The following is a 25,865-nucleotide window of genomic DNA, read 5'->3' as shown; positions in this document are numbered from 1 at the left end:
CTGATAAATGAGGCTAATTTTAATTAAACATAATCTTTTTCCAAAGGTCCTCCATGTACCCAAAGGTTAATTTTTTATGGATGTCTATATATACTCCCTCATTTGTCTTAATTAGCATAAGATTAGCAAATATCACTAGCAAAAAATCCTCTAAACTCTTTATACTCATTTTGCTTATATTCTTCCAATCTTCAAAATAGATTTCATATTCTCCTTTCACTTTAATTTGAAAAATCATTTTTAAGGAGAATCATTTGTTATACCCCTTTGGTTGCAAACGAATTGCAACTTGTAAGGGAGTGTGATTTCGTATTATTGTACTCATTTACAATATTTGTTTGAAGCTTACAACTCCCTCATTTACCATTCTATTTTATTGATAAATACTATTCGGGAAAAACTCATATTTAGCTTCTAAGTCTCGGCATTCTTATTGCCAAATTCAAAGGCTTGGTTATGCTATTTGATAAAATATTGTTTGCAAGCTTGAAACCCTAATCTTGGTTGTGCTTAACATTGGAAATATATTTGTTGAGATATTTGCTTAAAAGTTTAAATTCTTTTGATTATTTACTTCTTGAATATATTATCACTAATCAAAGGCATTACTCTTACATATATACAATATATATACACACATTGGTTGAGAGTTGACACATAGCTTGACCCTATCTCACTTGAGCATAAATTACTATTATCTGTGAGTGCATTGATTGTGCGTATTGGTACATACTTGCTTATTGGAGAAGCATTGATATAGCACACAAAAATCATTTGATTATCTGTTGTATTCCAGGCATGGTTTGAGGGTTGTGATCTTGATGAAAAGATTTACATGCACCAACCAGAAGGATTCTCAGTAAAAGGTAAAGAGGATCTTGTGTGTGGATTGAAGAAGAGCTTGTATGGTCTCAAATAAGCTCCCACACAATGGTATAAAAAATTTGACAACTTTATGTGCAGAAAAGATTTTTAGAAATATAATGCTGACCACTGTTGCTACTTCAAGAGATATCAATCTAGCTAATCATGCTATTACTATATGTCGATGACATGTTAGTTGCAGGACCAGATATAGGAGAGATTGGGAAATTAAAGCAACAAATGTCAGAGGAGTTTGACATGAAGGACTTGGGTTCAGCCAAGCAAATACTTGGGATGTGGATCTCTAGAGATAAGCAACAGAGAACATTGCAGTTATCTAAGTCAGAGTATATTAGTCATATTTTACAGAGATTCAACATGAGCAATACCAAGACAGTAAATACGCCATTGGCAGGTCACTTTCGTCTCTCTAAGGATCAGGCTCTACAGACAGATGAAGAGAATGACTTTATGGCTAAGGTACCTTACACCTCAGTCATTGGATGTCTCATGTATGTCATGGTTGGTACCAAACCAGACATTAGTCAAGCAATGAGAGTTGTCAACATGCTTATGTCAAATCCAAGGAAGACTCACTGGGAAGCAGTGAAGTAAATTTTGAGATATCTACGTGGTACTATTGATAAGTGTCTATATTTTGGCAAAGGAGATTTAAAAATTTAAGGATATGCTGATGCCGATTTTGCAAGTGAAATTGATCATCGCAAAAGTACCCCTGGATATGTGTTCACTGTTGGCACAATAGCTATTAGCTGGATGTCACAGATGCAGAAGCTTGTTTTATCCACTATAGAATCTGAGTACGTAACAGTGACAAAAACCAGTAAAGAGATTATTTTGGTCAAGATTTGTTAGCAGAGCTCAAAATAAAGTAGGAAAGAAATATTTTGCACGACGACAGTTAAAGTGCGATACATCTAGCAAAGAACTCTACATTTCATTTCAAAACCAAACACAATGGATTACGTTATCATTTCGTCAAATCTCTATTAGAGGATGGAGTGTTGACACTAATAAAAATTCAAGATAACAGGATTCCAGCACTTATGTTGACAAAAGGAGGTGAGTACAGAGAAACTAAAGTTGTACTCAACTTCAATTAGTTTTCATGCTTGAAGACAGATTTGAGTACATCATTATCTATTTACTGATTGAGATAGTATCACCATCTCCAAGTGGGAGATTGTTAAACTAAAATAGAAACGCAAAAAATAAAAACAGATTAAATAAAAATAAAAAATTAAATGGCCTTAAAGAGGATGAGTTGTAGATGAAAATAAACCGCTGAGAAGCCAACTTTCATGTACTAGAATGATAATACCCGCGTGCTAAAATAACCCATTAAACATTCCAATTACTCTCTTTCATATCCATTCAATATAGCTATATAATGAATCAATTGTACGTGAATATAGATATAGTGAAGTGTGTGAGCGAGGAATGTGAGAATGCTAAAAGATAGAGAGAAAAGTGTGAAAAGAATTGGGTCAAGGGTGTCTCTTCCTCTTATTTTTCTCCCAAATTATAGTATATTCGATGTGCTCCATGGACGTAGGTCAGATTAGACCGAATCACGTAAATCTAGTATTCTTATTTTGTATACTTATTTTACTTGTGTGATTATTATTCCTAGATTCCTAACAACTCCAACCTACCAAACTAAGATCCCAAGTTCGGAGCTAGGACGCACCGCCAATCTTGACTTCTTGAAGAATGCAAGTGCAATATAATTAATAATTAATTAATATTATACATATACAAATTTGATGTCCACTTTCATAAACTAAAGCATAACAATAATTTTACTCATTTACAATCCCACATCATTTTTCTCCTAGAAACAAATATCTTCCTAAAGACTCTGATTTATTCACACCTCTGATCTTTTTATACGGTACTATTCTTCCATATGGTCTTTTTTTTCCTTTTTCCTTTTTTTTTTTTTTTTTTTTGTCATTTCTAACATCATGATTAAGAGGCTCGCCTTACAAATAAACAGATTTTGACCCAACAAGCTAGCATAAATGAAAATTAACCTGCCAGAAAAGGGTTTGCCCATATCACTGAAACAACCTTCTCCAGTAGTTCAGTAAACATTCACAGCATCAACATGCAACGATGGAGAAACAGAAGAAAAACAGAAGGCAACTACAGAATTAAAATGGGCGATACATAAGCATCCAGAGTCTGAGGCACTGGAAAATATCACGACAGAAAGAGAGACTGCAGTCCATTCTGCACACTTAAAACACGCATGCAAGCAAAAAGGATGCCAGTTTATCAAAAAGCTTGCAGCACATATGCCGCAATGGCAAATGAATTTTTACCATCATTATTCAGATTTTCACTCGTCTCCCAGCTCTAGATTTATCAACAGATGATCGACTGCAGACCCACTAGCAGACTTAGCAGCAGAATTCAATTGATCTTTTTTGGATTTGTTGGCTGGAGCTGCTCTCCTTGAGACCCTACAGAATTTTAGGGCAGATAGCAGTTAACTTAGTTGTCCCCCCAAACCCGCTTCCCCCATCCGAAACAAAGGAAAAAAAAACTGAAACTGCATACATACATAGATACATACACATAGAAACACACAATATATATATATATATTGTGTGTGTGTGTGTATTTGTGAATGTACACATACAAAATCTTGTGAAACTACACATACCTCTTGGCGGTGGATTCAGCCATTGGTAGCTTGGTTGCGTATTCCGACCTTGGTTCTGCTTTCTTCTGCAACCTGGTGAAAGCCAAAAATAGAAGGAAAAAGAGGCACAGAAGTGCATACATTTAAAGATGGGATGAGAAAAATACCACACCAGTACTACAAGATCAAGATCTAGGCATCCACCATAGGATCCCTTCCAATATCAACTAGGAAGAAATTCTAGAAATCTTTAGGAGTGCAGAATGCTCCATTTTTGTTTTTTTTTCTTTTTTCTTTTTTTTGGTCAGTCTATTGAAATGAGTCTTCTATCCCCCATGTTGTTTAGAGCAAGTCTAGCAGAGGAATTTTAAAAATTATAAATAAATAAATAAATAAAATCACAAATGTTTTTTTAGTTGCATCAATAATTCCTAAAAATGGCTTTTGCCCTGCAACAAGTCATTTCCAAGATCCAAGAAACTAAACTAATAGCCTTTTTTGCTCAGTTTAGAATTTTTCTAGCCCTGAAAATTTGGTGGAACATGTAACAAGTATTGTAGAATGATCGAGTAGAGGCTAAGAGATGAACGGATATTATAAACAAACGTAAACTAATTTTTGATGTATCAAGTGAACTAAAAGACAATAGCCTATTGGCATGGAAACATGTCAGAATTTTTTCTTTCTCTTTTTTTTTCCAAATTTTTTGGAGAGAAGGGAGGGGGTGGGCAGGGGACTGGGGTAAATACAGGTTGCCCAGGAAAAAGAAAGAGAAACTTTGAGCCATTTAGAAGTGCAAGCTAGGGTTTCCATAACTTGGAAATGAGAAAAGAAAGCCAAATATCAAAAAGGAGATTCACCCCATCGCTACCTGATTTTGATCCCATGTTACTAGTTAAGATGAAGATTAATATGAGAGAAAGGAGGAAGAAAAAATGAGAATGACTGGGAAATAGAGGAAGCAGAACCCCCAAAGTCTATTGAATAATATATATGGATAAAGGGCAAAATATGTAACGGCCAGAAGCATATACAACAGCTTAAAATAAACGTAAACAAAGATTTAATTCCTAAAAATGTCCAACTAATGCCAAACCATAATTTATTAGTTGTAATGGATCTGATGGTTTTAATGAACCATGTTTTCATTTAAAGCATTTTCTTTCAGTAAAGCAGGAGAAGAAAAAGCACCTACTCCACCCATTTAAAAAGGATCGGTCAGGGTAAACTATCAGGATTTAGGAAGCATGCTAATCGAGTTGCAAAGAGAATTTCAGCTGGCAGTATTTTTTTAAGTACATATAGAGCAAAATGATAGTAAAAGACAAGAATGAAAGAAGCAAGACAAAGAAATATTCTCCCAAAAATATTTTGGAATCAAGGCCACTCTAAATCTAATGCAGTCAGTTACACCATTGTTGCCTTGAGTAGCATAATGTTGAAAGCAACTTTTTAACCAGTACTTGCAAATTATTTTTAGAAATTACCAAAAATGTCATTACTCCAATATGAAAAATGATACTACAACTCAAATTTAAGTTTAAGGCTGGTGTCAAATTTACAGAGCCAACAGATTATAAAAATCATTCATAATCAACTTACAAAATTTAAAATCGTAACACAAACCAGAAAAAGGAAAAATGCTCAATGAGAGAAGAAATATTCTTACACATCAGATGTAACATCAAAACTTGGAAAGCCAGTTTCATGGTCCTGCTATAAGCACAATCACAATAAAGCACATTTTAGTCAACATTATGATAAGAAAAGCCAACCATGAAAAACAGAATCAGGCTAAACACCCACTCCATTTGATGCAGTATTTTTTGCAATCAGTCGCCAGTGCTCCTTTTTAAGGTTCAATATTTCCTCATCGCCATCCGCATATAAAACCTACATTTAATATCCAAGACCAGAAACAAAAAACAAAAAGAAAAAAATACTGAAATATTGCAAGAAATTTAAAAGGTAACATCAAAGCCAAGAAAAATGTGGAAACAAATCCAAATGGACATTAAGGAGGAATAATAAGACTCGAGTTGAAGCTGAAAAAAACTGACACAAGACTTAAAGTAGGAAAACCCAAAAAAAAACTAATGCAGATAACAATTAGAAAAAATAATCGCCTACAATTTAATGCAAAGTAAGTCTAAGGAGAGCTATACAATGAAAAAGGATTAGTGAATCCAATTGAATAGTTGGGATAGGCTTTTGCATGCCGTTAAGTTGCCTGACATGGTACCCCCAGAGGTCTCTCGATTCTTACCTGGTGCTTCCTAGTTGTATGGTCAAAAGAGTAAACAACACCTTCATAAAACCTGCAGGTAAGAGGTCGGGAAAAAGACTTAGAAAAAACAAACATGAATGGCATTTTTCCATATATATATAAAAAAAAATTAAAATAAGGGAAGAAAGAAAGGAAGCCATGAACAGGAACTTTTTTTTCAAATTCTTGAAATATTATAGAAGGCAATGAGCAGAAAACTCAAAAGTTTAGCCAGCATCAAATTCATTCAGCAATCATCATGCACTAGGTGGTTCAAGTTCAGAATCATAGGAACTGTTAGGTAACCCAAAAATATCTAGCCAAAGATATCAAGAACAGAAGAAAATGTTGTGAATGGTGGCTCATTTCTTGAAATCACTAATTTACACAAGGAGAAGAGCATAGTGCAGCATTCTAGGACGGTTTTCTATGGCTTCTCTCTAAAACCGTGGACGAATTCACTGATATCTCAGACATCTTGAGAAATATGTTCTCGGTATCTCAAACCGTTGATGGTTTGAGGATATCTCAGAAAACCGTCGATGGTTTTGTTTCTAGGCAGCGAGACAAAAATTCAAAATTTGAATTTGAACGTTAAGTTGGTTAGTTTTTTTTTTGGAGGGGGGGGGGGGGGGGGGGGGAACCTTCGAAGAAAAGTCTATACTCTTATCTGAGTGTATTGTGAGACAAGAGAGATCATTTTGAGAAGTGTATTGTGTACTATACAATTTCATAGTGAAATTGTTGTGTCGATTGCTTCCATGGAAGTAGGCATTGCCGAACCTCGTAAACCTTGTGTTGATTCTTGTTTGCTTCTCATTTACTAGTTGTGTTTGATTTGCTGCTTGTGTTTTATTCCACTATACATCCTATATCCGATCTATTTTACAACAAATTGGTATCAGAGCGATGGTTGTTGTAACATTGAGATCATCTTCTGCAAGATTTGACATTATCAAATTCGATGGAATCAAAAATTTCGATTTATGGCAGAGGAGAGTTAAGGACATACTTGTACAACAAGTAATGGGAAAGGTTTTACTTGGCATTCAACTGGATGGAATGGATGAGACAACATGGAGAGAATTGCAAACAAAGGCCGCTTCTACAATACGCTTGTATTTGGCCGACGAAGTGCTCTATCGTGTGATGGAGGAGGATTCTCCAGCGGCTATATGGCGAAAGTTAAAAAGCCAGTACATGTCCAAATCACTCAATAATAAAATTTTTCTTAAGAAGCATCTTTATTGGCTTAAGTTGGTCGAAGGATCAAACTTAGATCAACATATCAATGCCTTTAACCAAATCATAAGTGATTTGATGAGAGTTGATGTTAAGTTTGATGAAGATGACAAAGCTTTGATGTTGCTAAACTCCTTGCCGTCGACTCATACCTATGAAAATCTAGTTACCACTCTTATGTGGGGAAAAGAGACACTTGATCTAGAAGAGGTAACAAATGTCTTACTGAATTTTTATCCAAGGCCGAAAATATGTGATGTAGGAGGACTTGTGGTGAAAGGTAATAATGAGCGTGGTAAAGGAAAGTTCAAAAGTGAATCAAGTCGGAAATCCCGCAATCAATCCAAGAAGAAAAAGGAAAGTCGGTATTATAAATGCGGTAAAAAGGGACATGTAAAACTGGAGTGTCCGGATCAGAAGAAGGGAAATGCTGAAAAGCATGAGAGGATTCCGAAATCAGCGAATGTGATTCAAAAAGGAGGTTCAATTTGCAGCGATGGTGATGTTCTTTCAGTTTCATCGAGGTTGGATAACCTTACAGACTCTTGGATACTTGACTCGGCATATTCTTTCCATATGACTCCAAACAAGGAGTGGTTCGACACTTACAAGTTAGTGAACTCAAGTTCAGTTCTTATGGGTAATAATGTTTCTTGTAAGATCATTCACATAGGAAATGTTAAGATAAAAATGTTTGATGGTGCTGTGAGAACCTTGAGCAATATAAGACATATACCAGATTTGAGGAAGAGTTTGATATCACTTGGCACTTTGGATTGTAATGGTTTCAATTACAAGTTTGAAGGTGGAGTTATGAAAGTTTGGAAAGGAAATCTAACGATGATGAAAGGGTGAAAGCTAGATGGGAATATCTACACATTGCAGGGAACTACAGTTGTAGGTGGAACTGTAGTTGTAGATGTTGAATCTGATGAAACCTTCTTGTGGCATATGCGTCTTGGGCATATTGGGGAACATGGTATGAAGGAATTACACAAGAGGAAACTCTTGAAAGGTCTAAAATCATGTCAACTTGATTTTTGCAAAATTTGTGTACTTGGAAAACAAAATAGGGCAAAATTCAAGTCAGTTGTACATAAGACGAAAGGTATTCTTGATTATGTGCATTCCGATGTTTGGGGCCCGATTAGAGTTGCATCAAAAGGTGGACATGTGTATTATGTGAGTTTTATTGATGATTACTCACAGAAAGTCTGGGTACACTTCATGCGGCACAAGTCTGATACATTTGCCAAGTTCAAGATTTGGAAGACTGAAGTGGAAAACCAGACAAGGAGGAGAATCAAATACTTAAGGTCGGACAATGGGACCGAGTACGCTGCTTCTCGATTTATGGAGTTTTGTGGGCAGCAGGGCATTAAGAGACACTTTACCATTCGCCGGACACCTCAAAAAAATGGTATGGTGGAAAGGATGAATTGGACTCTGGCTGAAAGAGCTCTGTGTCTCAGAATTAATGCAAGGCGACCGAAGAACTTCTAGGCCGAGGCAGTTAGTGTGGCTTGTTTTTTGATAAACCAATCACCAAGGGTCACTAGAGGGTAAAGTGGCAGAAGAAGTATGGACGAGAAATGTAGTAGACTACTCCGGATTGAAAGTATTCGGGTGTCCAGCCTATGTTCACGTGTCTAGTGAGAAGAGGTCTAAGTTTGATCCGAAGTCCGGTCGTGTTGCATCTTTTTGAAATATCCAGAAGATGTGAAGGGGTACAAGTTATGGGACCCTGTGGTAAACAAGGTGGTGATTAGTAGGGATGTAGTCTTTAATGAGAAGGCTATGGTGAAGCGTACTCAAGAGTGTGATGAACAGAAACAGGAGCCAAAAAGTTGGGGCAGTGATGAACATGTTGTACAAGTGGAGTTGGAAGCTCAGGGCAACGGAGATGATCATGGTCCTATGGTTGCAGGGAGCTTTAGCTCGAGAAACCAACAAGTTGATGATCTTCCTATACGGAGATCCAGACACACTATCAGACCACCACCAAGGTATGGATTTGAAAAGTTAGTGTCATATGCTTTTCTAACCAGTTGCAACAATTCAACTACGTTTCAAGAGACAATGCACGGTCAAGAGAAAAGTAGGTGGATGGGAGCAATGATTGAAGAGATGGAATCACTACATAAGAAACAAACTTGGATTTGGTGGAACTTCCAGATGGGAAGAAACTGATAGGCTGCAAATGGGTATACTTGAAGGAGGAGGCAATTTTAGAAAAGGAATGAAAGAAATTCAAGGCACGGTAGGTGGCAAAAGGATATTCACAGAAGAAGGGGAACTATGATGAGATCTTTTCACCTGTGGTCCGACATACTACTATCAGGATTGTGTTGGGATTAGTAGTCCATTATGATCTTCATTTGGAACAAATGGATGTGAAGACAGCGTTTCTTCATGGTGACTTGGAGGAATAGACTTATATGGTACAGCCAAAGGGATTCAATGAACCAGGGAAAGAAAACTTAGTTTGCAAATTGAAGAAATCTCTTTACAGGCTGAAACAGTCTCCAAAGCAATGGTAAAAAAGATTTGATTCCTACATGATCAAGATTGGCTACAAAAGGTGTGAGTATAACTGCTATGTATATGTGAACAAGCTTGATGATGGTTCTCTTATTTTCTTGTTATTGTACATCAATGACATGTTGATAACTGCAAAAGATTTAACTGAGGTGAATCAATTAAAGGAACTGTTGCATAAGGTGTTTGACATGAAGGATCTTGGTTCAGTCAAGAAAATACTTGGGATGGAGATTTGCCGAGACAGAACTGCAGGGAGGTTATGGTTATCTCAGGATGGTTATGTACAGAGTTGGAGAGGTTTAGCATGACTAATGCAAAACCAGTGTATACACCTCTAGCGAGTCATTTTAAGTTGTCTACTGCAGATTGTTCAAGTACGGATGAGGATCTCTGAGACATGTCAAAGACCCCTATGCTAGCACTGTGGGGAGTTTAATGTATGTCATAGTGTGTACGAGGCCAAATTTGGCACATGCTGTGAGTGTAGTAAGTAAGTTTCTATCTAATCCAAGAAGACAGCATTAGGAAGCCATCAAATGGATATTCAGATACTTGCGGGGTACATCAGGGTATGGCATTATTTTCGGCAAGCAACAGGGTAATCCTTCAGTTATGAGGTTCGTTGACTCTGGTTATGCATGGGATATGGATGACAGAAGGTCTACAACGGGGTATGTTTTTACCCTTGTAGGAGGACCTATATGTTGGAGATCCATGGTTCAATCTCTGGTTGCATTGTCTATGACTAAAGTTGAGTATATGGCAGTTGCCGAAGCTGCAAAGGAATCCTCATGGCTTACCGATTTGGTCAAAGAGCTGGGATTACAGCAAGATAGAGTAGTACTGCATTGTGACAGTAAGTGTCATTTACTTGGCAAAGAATCAAGTGTACCATGCTAGAACTAAACATATTGATATGAGATTTCACAAGGTTCGGGAATTGATTACTCCAGGTGAACTTGTGTTGGAAAAGGTTCACACGTCTAAAAATGCAACAGATATAATGACGAAATCAATTACTTCTGAAAAGTTCAAGCATTGCTTGGACTTATTTCATGTCTCCAAAAGCTAGAAGGGAGACAAACCCAACTTAACATCCAAAGTTCAAGGTGGAGCGTCGGGCTATGTTTTTCATGTTTCTTCCAAGGGGCGGAAATTCGCCAAGGTGGAGATTGTTGTGAATGGTGGCTCATTTCTTGAAATGACTAATTTACACAAGGAGAAGAACATAGTGCAGCATTCTGGGAGAAAACCGTCAACGGTTTTCTGTGGCTTCTGTAAAACCGTCGCCGACTTCACTGAAATCTCAGACATCTTTAGAAACATGCTCTCAGTATCTCAAACCGTCGACGGTTTCAGGAAATCTCATAAAACCATCGAAGGTTTTGTTTCTGGGCAACAAGATAGAAATTCAAAATTTGAATTTGAAAGTTAAGTTGGTTGGTTTTTTTTGGGGGGGGGGGGTAGGGGTGAGCATAATCTGGGGAAAACCAAATTAACCGATTTAACCGGCCAAAATTGGCCGGTTCGGTTCGGGTAAAAAACACAGTTTGGTCAGTTAGGTTAGGATTAACAAAAATTCAGTTAATCGGTTTCAGTTCGGTTAACAGCAAAAAATAATTTGGTTAACCGATTAACCGATTTATTAATTAATTAAATTTAAGTATAAATTATGAATATAATTGTTATTTATTATGAACATGTATATACCTTGTGGAAATTAATGTTGTCGTCAAAGGGGACGATGACGCCGAGCTTGGTGCAGCTGCGGAGGAAAGTGACGGTGTTCCGGTAGACAAGGAAGAGGATGAGGGCCATGTTGAACTTGAGAGTCTTGGCGGCGCCCTTGGCGGTGGTGACGCAGCAGCCCATGACGTTGAACACCGCCCGGTGCTTGTACTGGATGAACTTCCATGTGAAGAGGGCGGCGTAGACGGCAAGCCACAGCAGGATCACCCACACGCGCTTCCAGTTGTCCTCCACGAAGTACTGGAGGTTGCGGTAGCCTCGCTCGAGCGGGTTGGGTTCCTTGGTGGGCACCAGCTTCTGAGATCCCAAAATTAATTCTATCTTGTGAGATTAGATTCCTACTGCAGATTGTTCACAGTGGGCTGTAAATTGGATTGCGCTGAAGTGAATTTCTATTGGCTCATTGGGCTCGTTCTTTGAGTCTAGCAATGCGCTTGGGCTGAGCACTCTGTTTTTGGTGGGCAAGGAATTCAATGGGCCTCTATTTGGGCCAATTCAAATCAATGCTAACAGATCCTAGGAAGCCCATGCTCACCAAAATTTTGAGATTAAGTTCAGCTTAACAAAATTAAAATAAATAGAAAGCTAATTAATTATAAGGCCAGTGTTTGGATACGAAGCTCAATGTATCCGAGGTTATCGGGATCCAACTCTTCCATGATAAGAGCAGCATACTCGTCGGCCCGTTCTTTAATTAAGCTGGATTTGGTTAAAAAAAAATTTATAATTGTATTCTGTTTTTAGCAAGTAATCCCAAATAATTTCAGTTAAATTCGGTTAAAATTGGTTAACTGAATTACCCGAATTGGTAATTCGGTCAGGTTCGGTTCGGTGCGATTCATCAGTTCGGTCGGTTCGGTTAACAGCATTATTTAACCAAATTTTTCGATTAATTCGGTTAATTGCCCAAATTTGGCCGAACCGACCGTTTGCTCACCCCTAGGGGGGGAACCTCCGAAGAAAAGTCTATATATTCTTGTCTGAGTGCATTGTGAGACAAAAGAGATCATTTTGAGAAGTGTATTGTGTACTCTATAATTTCTTAGTGAAATTGTTGTGCTGAATGCTTCCGTGGATGTAGGCATTGCCGAACCACGTAAACCTTGTGTTGATTCTCGTTTGCTTCTCATTTACTGGTTGTGTTTGATTTGCTTCTTGTATTTTATTTCGTTGTGCATCCTATATCCGATCTATTTGACAACAGAAAAGCCATGATATCAAGTTTATTATTTAGAAAATGGTGAAAAGGGGAATTTTGCAAGTTACATTTCTATATAACGCATTGCCTTGTGTGAGATTTCATTCTCAAATGAACATAAATTCCATTTGGCTCACTGAAATAGATCAGCCATAAAATAAGGTTTTCTACCTAATGAAAAAAAAAAAAAAAAAAAAGAAAGAAAGAAGAAGAAAAGATGTTCTCCCTAAAAAGCAAGTGACGATGTAAAAGTTTTTATGAATCCATAACATGGAATAGATATAGACAGACTATTTTCAAATTTGACCATGGGAATGTCTATTTCTATCCTGTTTCCATGTTGGATGAAATAACACAAGCTTTTAAATGAGTGACTGTTTTTAAGTTAGTATATTGTTGTACAATTTTAGTAACATTCCCACCTTATTTCATTCTATTTTTAGGAATAGAAACTTTGCAAAACAAACTTAACCTTAGTTCCATGATGAAAAAATGCACGTCTTAAAATTGTCCCACTCCAAAGCTTGTATTTATTTCCTCTTCAGGAATGATTGAACCAAGATGCTAAACCGAACTATTTATAGTCAGTTACGTTCCTCTGTTAACATCACCTCCCATCTTCAATTCCATAGTCAAGCCCAAGCTATAAAGCCTTAATCAGACAAAAATGTTCCATTAGTTCCGCACAATCACAAATGATTGTACTAGCCAATAGAAATAGGGAATGCTGGATTAAACCATATTGGAAGCTGGAAAATCTTCATTCATATAATGCTTAATTCTCCATGCACAATTTGATGCGATGGTGTAACCTAAGAACCCTCAAGTAGGAGCTTGTGCAAGTCAATCATGTTTCTCTCACCTCCCTAAAAGCATTACATCCCTTTCCCTCACAAGAATCCTCCCTCTGGCACAAAGTATTAGAGACAAGACGAGGCTGAGTAAGAAGGGGAAGGATACCAATTCTAGTTCTAGAGGAACCCAGATCCCCCAAAGAAACATCTATCTTCTCATCATTAACCCCTGCATTGCCCAAGGAAGCAATGTCCAAGTTATCGACACAAAGGAGATTAAGCTCAAGGTTAGAAGACAAAGACCCCCTATCATTCAAGGCAATCAAGTGATCTAAAAAATGATTAATAGAGCCCTTACCTGTCTGTGTACACCCAAGATCCCTATGTTGGCAAATATTCTCCATTTGTAGTGTGATTTGCCATTCAGATCCTCATCTTCATTTGCTCCTTTGAATAATTGGAATAACCCGTTGTCTACAGCAAGTTCAAACTCAGCTCTCATCCAATCGACTGCTAGAGTAAAATTTGAATCCGAATGACGGCTAACCCTCTCCAAACACTGAGAACTTGCTATTGAAGTATGGGCTTTATTTGACCCATCCTCTTCAAGATCCCCGCTAAAGCCTTCAAACATTTGAACCAACCCTTCTTTTTAAAATCAGCTATCATCTGATCCACCAAATTTTCCTTATCTGATTCACACATATTGCCCATCTCTTCTCCTGAATCATACATCAAGTCATCCGCTGTTTCCCTGTCTAATATAAAGTTCATCCTCTCTAATGGAGCTGCAGTTGACACCACATCTTTGGTTGTAAAAGTCACCTTGCTTCTTGCTGCTCGTAAAAGCCTCTCCAATACAACCCCATGCCACTGATTTTTCTGGATCCATGCTGTCTTCTGAAATCTATCCACCCAGAACATCCAAGTTAAATTGATCTGGGCTGCCCTTCTCTGCCTCTGCCACTGGCCTTAATTGCTGCATTTCTGGATTTGGGCCCTTTTCAGCATCTAGTCCTTTTCTTCTAATGATCTATGCAGCCTCTGTTTTCTTTCTTGCCCAAATAAATTCGACCTCTAACATGACACCCCAGCTGCAATCAAACCCTATCAGCCCCACAGAAGACCCCCCAGCATGAAATGAGGTCTTTCCTAGTGTCGGAAAACGATTTGTAATATGGCCTCCCCAAACCCTTTGGTAGTAGGTTATCTCCATTCCAGCCTCCTTTCGTCACTGGTGCATATCTGGTCATATCTGCATAGGAGGAGTTCAATGATAACCTCTAAAACACGCTAATCCTCTCCTTTTCCTCTTCAGCGCTCTAAATGTTCAAAGACCTGCAGTCAGAGCATCTCCATCTGCCGTTGTTAGGTTTGGAAAGTGTTAATAGTTCTTTAGTTATTTAAGCATTATTAGTATGTGTTAAGAATTATGTAATTATGAGTTAGTAAGGGTATTATGGCCATTGGTATTGTTCTTGACATACACTATAAATAAAGAAAGAGACCTATCATTGATGTTAGGTCTTCCATTTTACTCAATTATTCAACATGGTATTAGAGCATGATTCTAAGACCTAAACCCTAATCGTCACAACCACCATCAAAACCAAACCTAAAACCCTAAAAAATCTGCTGCATGTCTGCCATCATAGAAGAATTTCCAGCAACACTATAGCTCTAGATAACAGCCAGCAGCTGCCATAAGTCAGACCAGTCACTGGAAATTTCCTGGGCGACACTGCCAGTTCAGGAACACAAATCTACTATAGATTTCCCAAAAACAACACCATAGTCTCCCACAAACACTGTCAATCCCCCCCCCCCCCAAAACGTAAATCCCATCTTGGGACAGCGCCTCACGTGCCCTCACACGCCAGTTGAAAACTGCCAGGGCCGACCCCAGCCACCAGCGCACGAAGCCAATTTCAGGAATGTTTTGGGCCTAAATTCATCCAGCAGTGCTCGAATCCCTCTATAAACATATTAGTGAAGCTTTTTGTGATGTTTTTGGTCCAAAGATCTCACCTTTTTCAATTGCTCATGTGCGGAACATAAGGAATGGTTGTTTGATGCTTCCTGAAGCTGTTTGTCAATGGTTATTGAGTTTACTGGGCCTGAAACATTGGTATTTGCTGTGTCTAAGTTTCTAGGTGCTGTGGCAACCTTGTGCTGATTTATTTGTGACTCATTTGTGGTGGGTCACCTTGTTCGTGATTGCTCAAATTGTTCCAGTGCTGTGTGTTGGTTTCTTGGGGCAGTGTCTAAGTTTCTTGGCGCTGTGGCAGCCTTGTGCTGATTCATTTGTGACTTGTTCATGGTGGGTCACCTTGTTCGTGGTTGTTTTGATTGTTCCAACAATTAATCTTGTTATGACCCACCTTGTTTGTGATTGTTCTAATTGTTCCAGCAATTAATCTTGTTATCATTAGTCTAAAATTGTGACTGTTATGATGGAGTTTGCAAATCCTAAAGTATGATTCCCTTGTTAGTCACTTGTTTGAGTGAACCGCGTACTATGACTTAATCATAGGCATATTCAAGGTTTCAAAAGTATCAATTGTCTTAACAAGCATCTTATCACATTGCATCTTTTCCCCAGAAAGGTAATCCTACTGGATATCATCTGGTGTCTTTCTCACTAGTCCCTGGATTATTGATTCTACTCCCACTGACAAAATTCTTTTCTGCCCTCTAGTATCCTAAAAATCTACCTCCAGTTACCCTTACTGATGGGTCCACTACTGCGGTTAAGGTGATAGGAACAACGAATCTTACTCCCTCCATTTCTCTTTCTTCTATTTTGTACATTCGTAAATCCCGTTTCAAACTCATGTCAGTTAGTAAGCTCACAAAGTCACTAAATTCTTCAATAACCTTCTTTCCAAATTTTGTGGTTATTCAAGATGTGAAGACAAGGAAGACAATTGGCGCAAGATGTGAAACTCATGGCTTTACTACTTTTTGAGTCACTCTCTCCTCCCATTGCCTGCATAGTCACTACTACACCACTTCAAATCCATTGTCACCTTCGTCCTTGGGCAAATTGAAATAGCTAGATCCTGCATTGAGTTCTATGTCTAATCTTGAGTCTGAGTTTCGTCAATTGGGAAAATATCATCGTGTTCCCATTATTTCCTGGGTCGACAAACGGACAGTTAGTCCTTTCATACTAGTTCATTCCAATGTTTGGGGTCCTAGACGAGTTACGTCCTAAGGGAAATACTCAACGTTTGGCTTGGATTATTCAAACACATTCTCTCCAATCACTAAACTTGCCTCAGTATTTTTGTTCATCTCCTTAGCCACTACTTGTCATTGGCCTCTACATTAGTTAGATGTGAAGAATGTTTTCCTACATGATGATCTTCAAAAGGAGGTCTATATGGAGCAACGAGTCAAGCTCAGTGTATTAGCTTAAGAAATCATTATATGAATTAAAACAATCTCCTAGAGCATGGTTTGGCCAATTTAATGTTGTAGCAATTGAGTTTAGCCTCCTACAGTATGCACTAGATCACTCTATATTTTATCATATTTTATCATCATACTCCATCTGACAAGATTTTGCTTATTGTGTATATGTATGACATTGTGATCACTGGTAACAACAATCAAGGGATCCAAGACCTAAAGCTTTTTCTACAGAATACGTTTCAAACCAACGACTTGGGATCATTTAAGTACTTCTTTGGTATATAAGTATCAAGATCTCATACAAGAACGGTCTTGTCACAAAAGAAGTATGTTCTTGACTTTTAGATGAGACTAGGCTGTTGGGATCCAAACTTGTTGAGACACCCATGGATTCCAATAGTTAGTGTCGAATATGGGTGATTTGTTGCCTAACCCAGGACAGCTCCAAAGACTTGTTGGAAAGTTGAATTATCTCATAGTCACTTGACCATATATATCATTCGCAACAAGTGTTATAAGTCATTCTCTCGATTCCCCGAGAACAAGTCACTTGGATGCAATAATTTGCATTACAAGATATCTCAAATGTGCACCAAGGAGAGGTCTCTTATATCAGGATTAGGATCACATTCATTTTCAGGGATATATAAATGCATATTAGGCTAGGTCGCCTTCTGACCAAAGACCCACAACCAAATACTGTATCTTTGTTGGTGGTAATTTGGTGTCTTAGACGAGTAAGAAACAAATTGTGGTGGTCAAGTCAAGTGTTGAGTCATAGTATAGGGCTATGACACACACTACATGTGAACTTGTTTGGTTGAAAAACATGTTGGAAGAATTGGGTTTTCCACATTCTCAACCTATGGAGTTCATGTGTGATGATCGAGCTACTATACATATTGCCTCCAACCCGGTGGTCCATCAGCTGGCAAAGCACACTGAAGTTGATAGTCACTTTGTGAGAAACTTGTACAAAAGCTCAATACAGCCACTCATGTGAAATTTGATTTTCATCTTGCTGATTTATTGGGTGCTTATGTGAAATTCATTTGTAACAAGCTAGGGGCATACAATATATACGCTTTAGCTTGAGGAGGAGTGTTAATGGTTATTTGGTCATTTAGTATTATTAGTATGTATTAAAGTTATGTTAGTAAGTGCGAATTAGTAAGGGTATCATGGTCATTGGAATTGTACTTGACATATAAATTGAGGGAGAGACCTATCATTGCTGTTAGGTCTTCTATTTTACCAATTATTCAACAAAAATATCTATCGACGGTGCTGATAATTCCAACAGGGCAGCGAGGAAGTTCCTCCACCATTTTTTCCAGTCCCTTTCTGGAATTCATATTTCAGCTGCTATTGGCCTTCTTCAAGCATATGAACCTTCCCCAGCTGTTGTCAAGAACCTTAACCGACGGACTGCTCCCTTCTTTTCATTACATAACTCCATTGTAGCTTGCTGCACCCCCTTCATTGGCTGCACTAAACACCCCCCTCAATGCCCACACAAATTCCTCCTTTTTCAGAACGATGAAGAGGACAAGCTTGCCTACGTATACAGTGACGCAAAATTCGAAGCATCCAGTCAGGTGATAGTGAACACCTTCCTCTCAGTTTTAAATGTGGCATGTTCACCCATTTCCAGTTTGTGCACTGGTGAGACTAGCGACAAGGTAAGACAAAAAGAGGGTGAGGGTCAAAAGGACTAGCACAGGGTATTAATGAATACTTGAAGCTTATTCTAGGGCTATCTAGGTGGACGAAGGCAGAGTTTTAAATGGATAGTAGAACAACTGTATGTCAAGCATTAGACAGACAGGTAAAAATGAGGATGCCTAAACTATATATAAATAAATAAATTTCTTCTTGAGCAGAGAGAGAGAGTAAAGTGCAATACAACAAAAATAGCAAAATGAAGGGATGGGTGGGAAGGGGGGAGTGTAGGAAGAAGAATCACAGAATATGGCAACACAATGCTATATTGGTGGTTCTAAACTACTGACCTTTGGTCCATTGGCCACCAAACCTTTATCCTGCAACCGATCAAGTTTTCATCAGGATCTTTGATGTCATTTGGCATTCCAAAATCCTGAATTGGAGAAAATAAATAAATCAATAAATAAAGGCATGCAAAATAAAAATCCAAATGAATGAGAACAACCATTGACCCAATGATAACAGTGCCACACCCACAACTGGAGGAAAGAGATTCATTGACTCCCGTGCCTGCATTGTGGCATGGGAACCAGCTGCACATGGTGACATTTTTTTTTTTTTTATCAGCACGAGAAATTAAATTAAGAGGCATCAAGGGGATGCCACCCATGTATAAAGCAAACGAGAGAGAAACATCCCTTAGTGGGAAGTACCAAGAAAATTAAGGATTACAGCACATGGTGACATACTTTTATGAATTTTTAAAATGAGAATCCAGTGGACACCTATCCTAAAAAAGTTTGGGTACAAGCAGGAACCATGAGCACTGGGCTGGCCTTTTACTATACTTGATAGCCACAACATCCAGAGACTTCAGAGAATCCAAAGGGCAATGAACCATATACTCTGCACAGAAGTGCCCATGCCAAAGTGCTATCGTCTATTTTAGCAGTGTACCATGCAGAACCCCAGCCCCCATGTTGACCCAACTCACTTCCCCATTGCAGTTGACACACAATTTAGTGTGCATAAAGAGAGCCACCAATTTCATAAACAATTCAACATCTAAACATTAATTTCATCATTCAGCCCATGAAAACTCCTTCTACATATTTTGTCTCCATAAAAACAAAACCTACACCTTCCATTTCTGTTCGTTTAATTTTTAGATAGCTGCTAGAAAAAGCTGCAACTATGCTTCACATTTCTATTGTTCCACATTTTAAGGAGTCACACTTTATGTTTTCCAAAGAAGCTGCAGCAAGTTTAGTTCTTCCCAGATTTCCCAAAAAAGAGTTACTGCAAAGTTTGTACAGGTCCCAACCACACAAACACCACCACCACCACCACGACCGCCGCCCCCCAACTTAAAAAATAAATAATAAATAAATAAAAGAAACAAACAAACCAATCAAAGAACCAAATTTATTTAAAAATCAATGAATACTATACGTAAAAGTACAAATATTGTAAATCATTTTGTTCACAAAAATATCCCTTTAAAAATAAGACAAACATTAAAAAAAATAATTAAGTTAAGCAAAATAATATAAATTAAAATGTTGACTTTGTTTGATACATAAATCTAGTTACTTCTTATATTTTGAAAAGGATTTTTTTCCCCAAAGCTTAAATAATTTTTCCTAAAATTTTTTTGATTCATCATTAATCTTTGAACACTATTAAAAAATGTCTAAGGTAACCAGACACGCACACACATTAAGTACATAAACAAATTTGAACAGTGCAAGTCATTTTGTGTAAATAAATATCCGCTATCTTCTAAAACTAAGCCAAATCATTCTTTAAAAAAAATTATGTTTAACCAAAACTATATTAATTAGATTTTGATTACTTATTTTAGATATGATATGATTTGGACATGAGAAATTTTGGGCACGACTCAATTGGCTTCCTACACCAATTGAGAAGGATTTTGATTCAATTATAAATCACTCAATAATTTTTTTGCAGCTAAAATATCAATTATCTATTATTAACATTTGAACTTCAACAAATGTCTAATTGCCATCCTCTATGTCTATATCCATGCTATATATGAGAGTACAGAAAGTATAAATCATTTTATGAACAAGAATATCCTTATATTTCAAAAATAAGGCAAAAAAAACATTTTTATAAAGAAATAATTCTAACCAAAAGTCATGTAAAATTACATTCAAATTATTTATAATACACAAGTTAAAATTTGAACTTAACTCATGTGCTTCATATACCAGTTGTGAAGGGCTTGAATCCATTCCAAAGCATTAAATATTTTTCACAATTAAAATTTCAATAATTTATTATTAATCTTTGAACTTCAACCATCACTGCCATCAATTCGATCACTATCAATCAAATGATGAATAACACAATTGCAGGATAAGATTGTATTAACCGCACGGTAAACACAGAAGCAAGAATTGAACCCAATATCTCCTTGTAACCATGGCTCCGAATACCACACTGTGTTAGATCACAACTTTACCTGGTGGCCAAACATATCACGCTGTCCAACACTTCCACTCACGTATGACTTCATCTCGCATGAGAAGAGGTAATTAGATGAAAATGGGTGCACAAACACAAATAGAACAAAGTGCATACAACAAACATAAAGAGGAAAAAACACAAATGACAAGACTTGAACCCAAGAGCTCTTGGAATGGGCGCTTAGATACCATGATAACCAACCACTTCACCAAAAATCTTAAGTTTGTTAGGTTACAGGCCAATAATGTACGTTAAAAACATCTGCCTTTATTCATTTCATGATATTGTTCATGCTCTAGGGGTCTTCAAGCACAATGTTATTTTATCTTGTTATTTCATTTATTTTTTGGGGAAAGCAAATATTCAAGTTTTGACTGCACAAAGCACACACTTCTCTCCAACCACGACAACAAGAAAGGCTACAAGGACACATTTGTTAAAATACGGATCCATAGAAAGCATATGAACCACAAAGTTTTTCTCAATCAGCAATTACAAGAAGCATTTCACAAAATTGAAAATCAATTAACCCATATATCAATTTGTTCAATCATTGAAATGATCATAAGGTCCACAGGAATTAGAGAAATCCAGAACAGATAGATAGGCATAGTTTCGTAAAACTATGTATTAGAGGAAAGTAAATTCCAAGTTAAATTATGCCTAGACAAGCCAACCAACATTGTCCTAAAAACCAAATATAAGCTGGCAAAGTAATTATAAAACCATACCTCTTCCTTCTTGAGAGTACGCCTCCTCTTAGCTTTTCTCTTAGGGGTTCCATCCGAATGACTTCCATCTTTATTTGATGGTTTGGTTGCAGATTCTGAAACCAGTTTCTGTACAGATCACCAGAAAAGAAAGGAAGAACTCAGAAAAAGTATCACCACACTATATTGATGGAACTGTAAAATAATAATATCACAGAAGCACTTTAGCAAATACCTTGTCACCAGAACCTTCAGTAACATCCTCCTCAAAGCTAGACTTAACCTGTCTCCTACTTTTCTTACTATCCATGTTCCCCAATGACACTTCCTCACTTTTGTTCTTAGGACGTAGTTTTTCTACTGATTGCACCACCAGCTTTCCCTCGGAGCCAGTGGAGACACCAGATTCATTCTTCATGACCAAATCAACTTGAGTTCGTGTAGCATTCCCTTCAGGGTTTACAGCAGGTGCAATTATTCTCGGGTGCCTTCCTGATTTTGCTTTCCTAATACTTTTTTCTTTCCCCAATGACACTTCCTCACTTTTGCTCTTAGGATGTAGTTTTTCTACTGATTGCACCGCCAGCTTTCCCTCGGAGCCAGTGGAGACACCAGATTCATTCTTCCTGACCAAATCAACTTTAGCTTGTGCAGCATTCCCTTCACGGTTTACAGCAGGTGCAATTATTCTTGGGTGCCTTCCTGATTTTGCTTTCCTAATACTTTTTCCCTCACAGTTCTTCAAACCGACAACTGCAGGTTTTATATTTTTCTTCTCAAGTAAAGCAAATGAATTTCCTTTTGGGATTGATAATGAGTCTGGATTGGTTTCTTGATTCACAGTGCTCCTTTTCTTTTTCTGTAAGCCTGTTTTGGGATGGTTTCTGCCAGTGTGAGAGTTTATAATCTCACTTTGTTCTGTCTTAGGTGAGAAAGCTTGTAAGTCAGTATCATTTTCATGCTCCAGTGGCAAATTTGCACATTTGGAACCTGAATCTTCAGAAGGTGAACTACCAAATTCCTTGTTACGACGTTTTCTCCTCTGAGGCTTTTGAAGTGATCTTCCTCCGCTAATCCATGAATGATCATATCCTTCATCAGGATTCATAAGAGAGTTGGGTTTGCGGCCCCTCTTCTTTGGGACTGTTTCCACCTGTGGGGTTACTTTCTCTGCCTTCATCGATCCCAATTTCTCAGGTTTATAATCAGAGCCCACATCAATACCTCTGGACTTCTTGGTCTGACAAGGCACTAATGTCTTTGAAGGGCTTTTATCATCATTCTTGGATCCAGCAGCAGGGCCAACCTCTTCCAAGCAAACATCACCCTGCAGAAATCCTTTCACCGCCTGATCAACAGAAAAATAAGCTATGTGGATCATTTTAAACTTCAGTTTCAATCGCACAGAATTGCAATTTTAACAGGTATCATACAATTTTGGATCATTGTTGTCATTGTCAATACTAGCACTGCTGCTGCCAGTACTGCCCGCTATAATTTAGGAGAGCTCTAAATCCACTCCAACTTCTGCTGTATCCAGTCCACCCAATGTATTTATGCAAATCTTATTCCCTTACAGAAAGGAATAGTAGCAGGTGATGTGGATTTAGAGTAGCTGTAGATCTAGCAATAGCAATAACACCAGTAATAATAATGGCAGAAACAGCAGCACTAGCAGCTAGCGTGGTGGAACAGCTGCTGCAACTTTAGACACAGAAATTTGCTAGCAGACTCATAGAATAGAAGGGCTACATACCAGTGTTTGCTCATCTGTATCCAGAATTTCTGCTAAATTGTTCTTGTCTACCTGAAGCATGGCATTCAATGCATAAAAACTTCTTAGAACCAAAAGACAAAGAAAGAAAATAAGAACTGTTAAAAGCTAGATACAAATTGCTAGCACATAACATAACAGCTTAAGCTTTTAGGTGTTATCCATTGTTTGTTTATTTCTTCATTGCAATTGAACTACATGTGCGCAGCCATGTAAAGGTTTGAGATATATTGCTGGCCCACAACCTAGCAGCTTAAAGCTTTTAAGAGAAGTGCTAATCTAACAAAAGCATTTATTGAACCAAAAATCAATCTATTCGCATTAGTAGATTCCTTCTAGTCAGCAAAAGAAAAGAGTACTATAAATAGGCAGGCGGCAGGCCACTCTTGCATTCATTAAAAGATCATTATTAAATATGACTACTTAATCATGAAGAGATTAATCAGGGTCTCTAGTCACTATGACCAGGTTAAGAGGCAAGGATTAGCTAACTGGATAAGGCATCCCATTATAACTAATTTTTCTTCTCTTCCTTTCTCGTATTCCCCCGTTATTTTTATTGACACTGACATGGCATCACAGAATGTCTGAAAAAACTTAAAAAATGTACAAGATATAGCATGTTCCCAGGCCGGTAACCTAAGTGTCGCCGCCTGCAACTGCTTCGCCTCCGTGGCAGCACCAGACACCCTCACCTTGCCTCACCGTCAAATCTCCAATCATCTCTGCCCCCTGGTCGTCGCACATCCAGCCTCCCTCGTCGTCACCGACCAGCATTTTCATACCAGCACATCGGATCGCCCTTCTCCATCTCCAGCCAGCCACTCCTCGCTCAACCAGGCAGCCCCACCGTCGCTCACACACTCACCTCATGGATCTCTTTTCGCCAGCCACGCACAGCACAGCCAGCCGCCGTTGCCTCCACCGGTTCCGGCCACCAGCGCCGCCGCCGCTGCGTTCTCCCCTCTACGCCGTCCACCGCCGCTTCTGCACTCTTCCTACCCTGCTGTCACCACCGTGCATCTCTCCTCCCCCAGCGCCACCACTGCGTTCTCCCATCTCCACCGTCCACCGCCGCTTCTGCATTCTTCCTACCCTTCCGTCACCGCCTTGCACTCTCCCCTCCCCCTAGCTGCCGGCGCTGAGCTATTCGTGTTGCTGCACTCTCACAGGTCAGTGGATACATCTCGAACTTCTGCTGTCCTTTTGATTCGCCCTTCTCGCCGCCTGCCAGATCTCTAGGACATTGAATTCCTTAATCAGGTATGTCTCTCTTCAACCAACACACGGTCTAGGGTTTTGCTGAAGTTAGGCGGCTACAATGGCGGCGCCCGCCTGCCCTCTGGTGGATCCTCCACCAGTGGGGCCTCTTTCAAAAGGTGGTTCAGGACTTTTGTCGTATGCCCATGTAGTATCACGTTCTCATGCTATTAACCTGATGTCTTCCTCTTTCAAACTTGCCATGAGATATCCTGTTGACGTAGATGGAGATATTGGATTCATCTTCTCTAAGGCTGAGATGAACAAAGTGGCGGAAGATTTCTGATTTGCGTTAGTTTTGAAATTTTTGCGATCTAGGCCATCCATTGACGTTATCTGTTTGAATATCATAAAGTCTTGGGGCCTTTCGGAGATTCCTTCTGTTATAGTTCATGGAGATTTCACGGTTGGTTCAAAGAATACCCATGACAGAGACTCTATCCTTCCGAATTCCCGGTCTCGTTGAAGATCAGCGATTTGGATGCGGTTTCCGTTTCAATCTGACCTTTACAATGGACAAAGCCGCCGCACTTTCACCCCATCTGAAGCATGAACCATCCTTAGCCCCTCAATGGTTATTTCTCCCTGGTCTTCCGATGCACATGTACAGGCATGATTGTTTACAGATTCTAGCCATGAGGTTTGGTCGATATCTGGGAACTAACAATGCTACGCTTAACCGAACTAGGGCTACGGGTGCGAGAATGTGCGTGGAGGTGGATTTATTGGCAGATCAGGTGGATGCTTTCTCGATTGTTGTTTCTGCAAATCAGAAAATTTGGCAAGAAGTGAGGTACGAAAAGCAAGGATTTTATTGTGAAAAATGTCATAGACAAGGGCATTCAAAAGTGGTATGCCGTGTGGGCGAAAGGAAACAAAAAATTGGGGATAGACGTAAGGATATGAAAAATGTTAGACAAGAAAAATCGACAAGTTTGGCGTGTGAAGCATTTGGATAAAGGGAAAAAAGTTCAAAGAGAATTGATAGATCCATGCATTGTTGAAGAACCTTTAGAGGTGGATCATGTTCAAGAGAGTGCAATGACATCACAATTTTTGCCAGTGGTTGAGACAATTACGCAAAGTGAGATGGAAGAGGGGGAGTTCGTTCCTAAAGAACCGAGGCCTAAAGTGGAGATTTTGTAGATGAACACAAAACAGTATGAGATTGAGCAGAGGGAGGAGATTGTTGAACCAATCCTGGGTGCTCCCGACGCT

At 38.6% G+C, this 25,865-nt stretch overlaps 1 protein-coding gene across 10 annotated transcripts in view; it reads right to left on the bottom strand.

Moving 5' to 3' along the window:
* Window positions 1–2,922: 2,922 nt before the first annotated feature.
* LOC131157258 (sister chromatid cohesion protein PDS5 homolog C-like) overlaps window positions 2,923–25,865 on the bottom strand; it is a 44,129-nt gene continuing 21,186 nt past the window's right edge. For 4 of the 10 annotated variants that reach the window (XM_058111248.1, XM_058111251.1, XM_058111257.1 and 1 more), the window contains 10 exons: window positions 23,370–23,420; window positions 21,849–22,961; window positions 21,635–21,742; window positions 20,899–20,946; window positions 18,755–18,840; window positions 5,802–5,853; window positions 5,342–5,428; window positions 5,205–5,251; window positions 3,557–3,628; window positions 2,923–3,353 (listed from right to left, as the gene is read on the bottom strand). In XM_058111248.1, the coding sequence (XP_057967231.1) occupies window positions 3,230–3,353; window positions 3,557–3,628; window positions 5,205–5,251; window positions 5,342–5,428; window positions 5,802–5,853; window positions 18,755–18,840; window positions 20,899–20,946; window positions 21,635–21,742; window positions 21,849–22,961; window positions 23,370–23,420 (1,788 nt within the window). In that variant the 3' untranslated portion in view covers window positions 2,923–3,229. The remainder of the gene's footprint in view (window positions 3,354–3,556; window positions 3,629–5,204; window positions 5,252–5,341; window positions 5,429–5,801; window positions 5,854–18,754; window positions 18,841–20,898; window positions 20,947–21,634; window positions 21,743–21,848; window positions 22,962–23,369; window positions 23,421–25,865) is intronic. The other 6 variants (XM_058111249.1, XM_058111252.1, XM_058111254.1 and 3 more) reach the window with 3 other exon arrangements.

The sequence above is a fragment of the Malania oleifera genome, chromosome 6 (assembly GCF_029873635.1).
Source record: "Malania oleifera isolate guangnan ecotype guangnan chromosome 6, ASM2987363v1, whole genome shotgun sequence".
Lineage (NCBI taxonomy): Eukaryota > Viridiplantae > Streptophyta > Magnoliopsida > Santalales > Ximeniaceae > Malania > Malania oleifera.
This window is presented reverse-complemented; position numbering and strand designations above follow the sequence as displayed.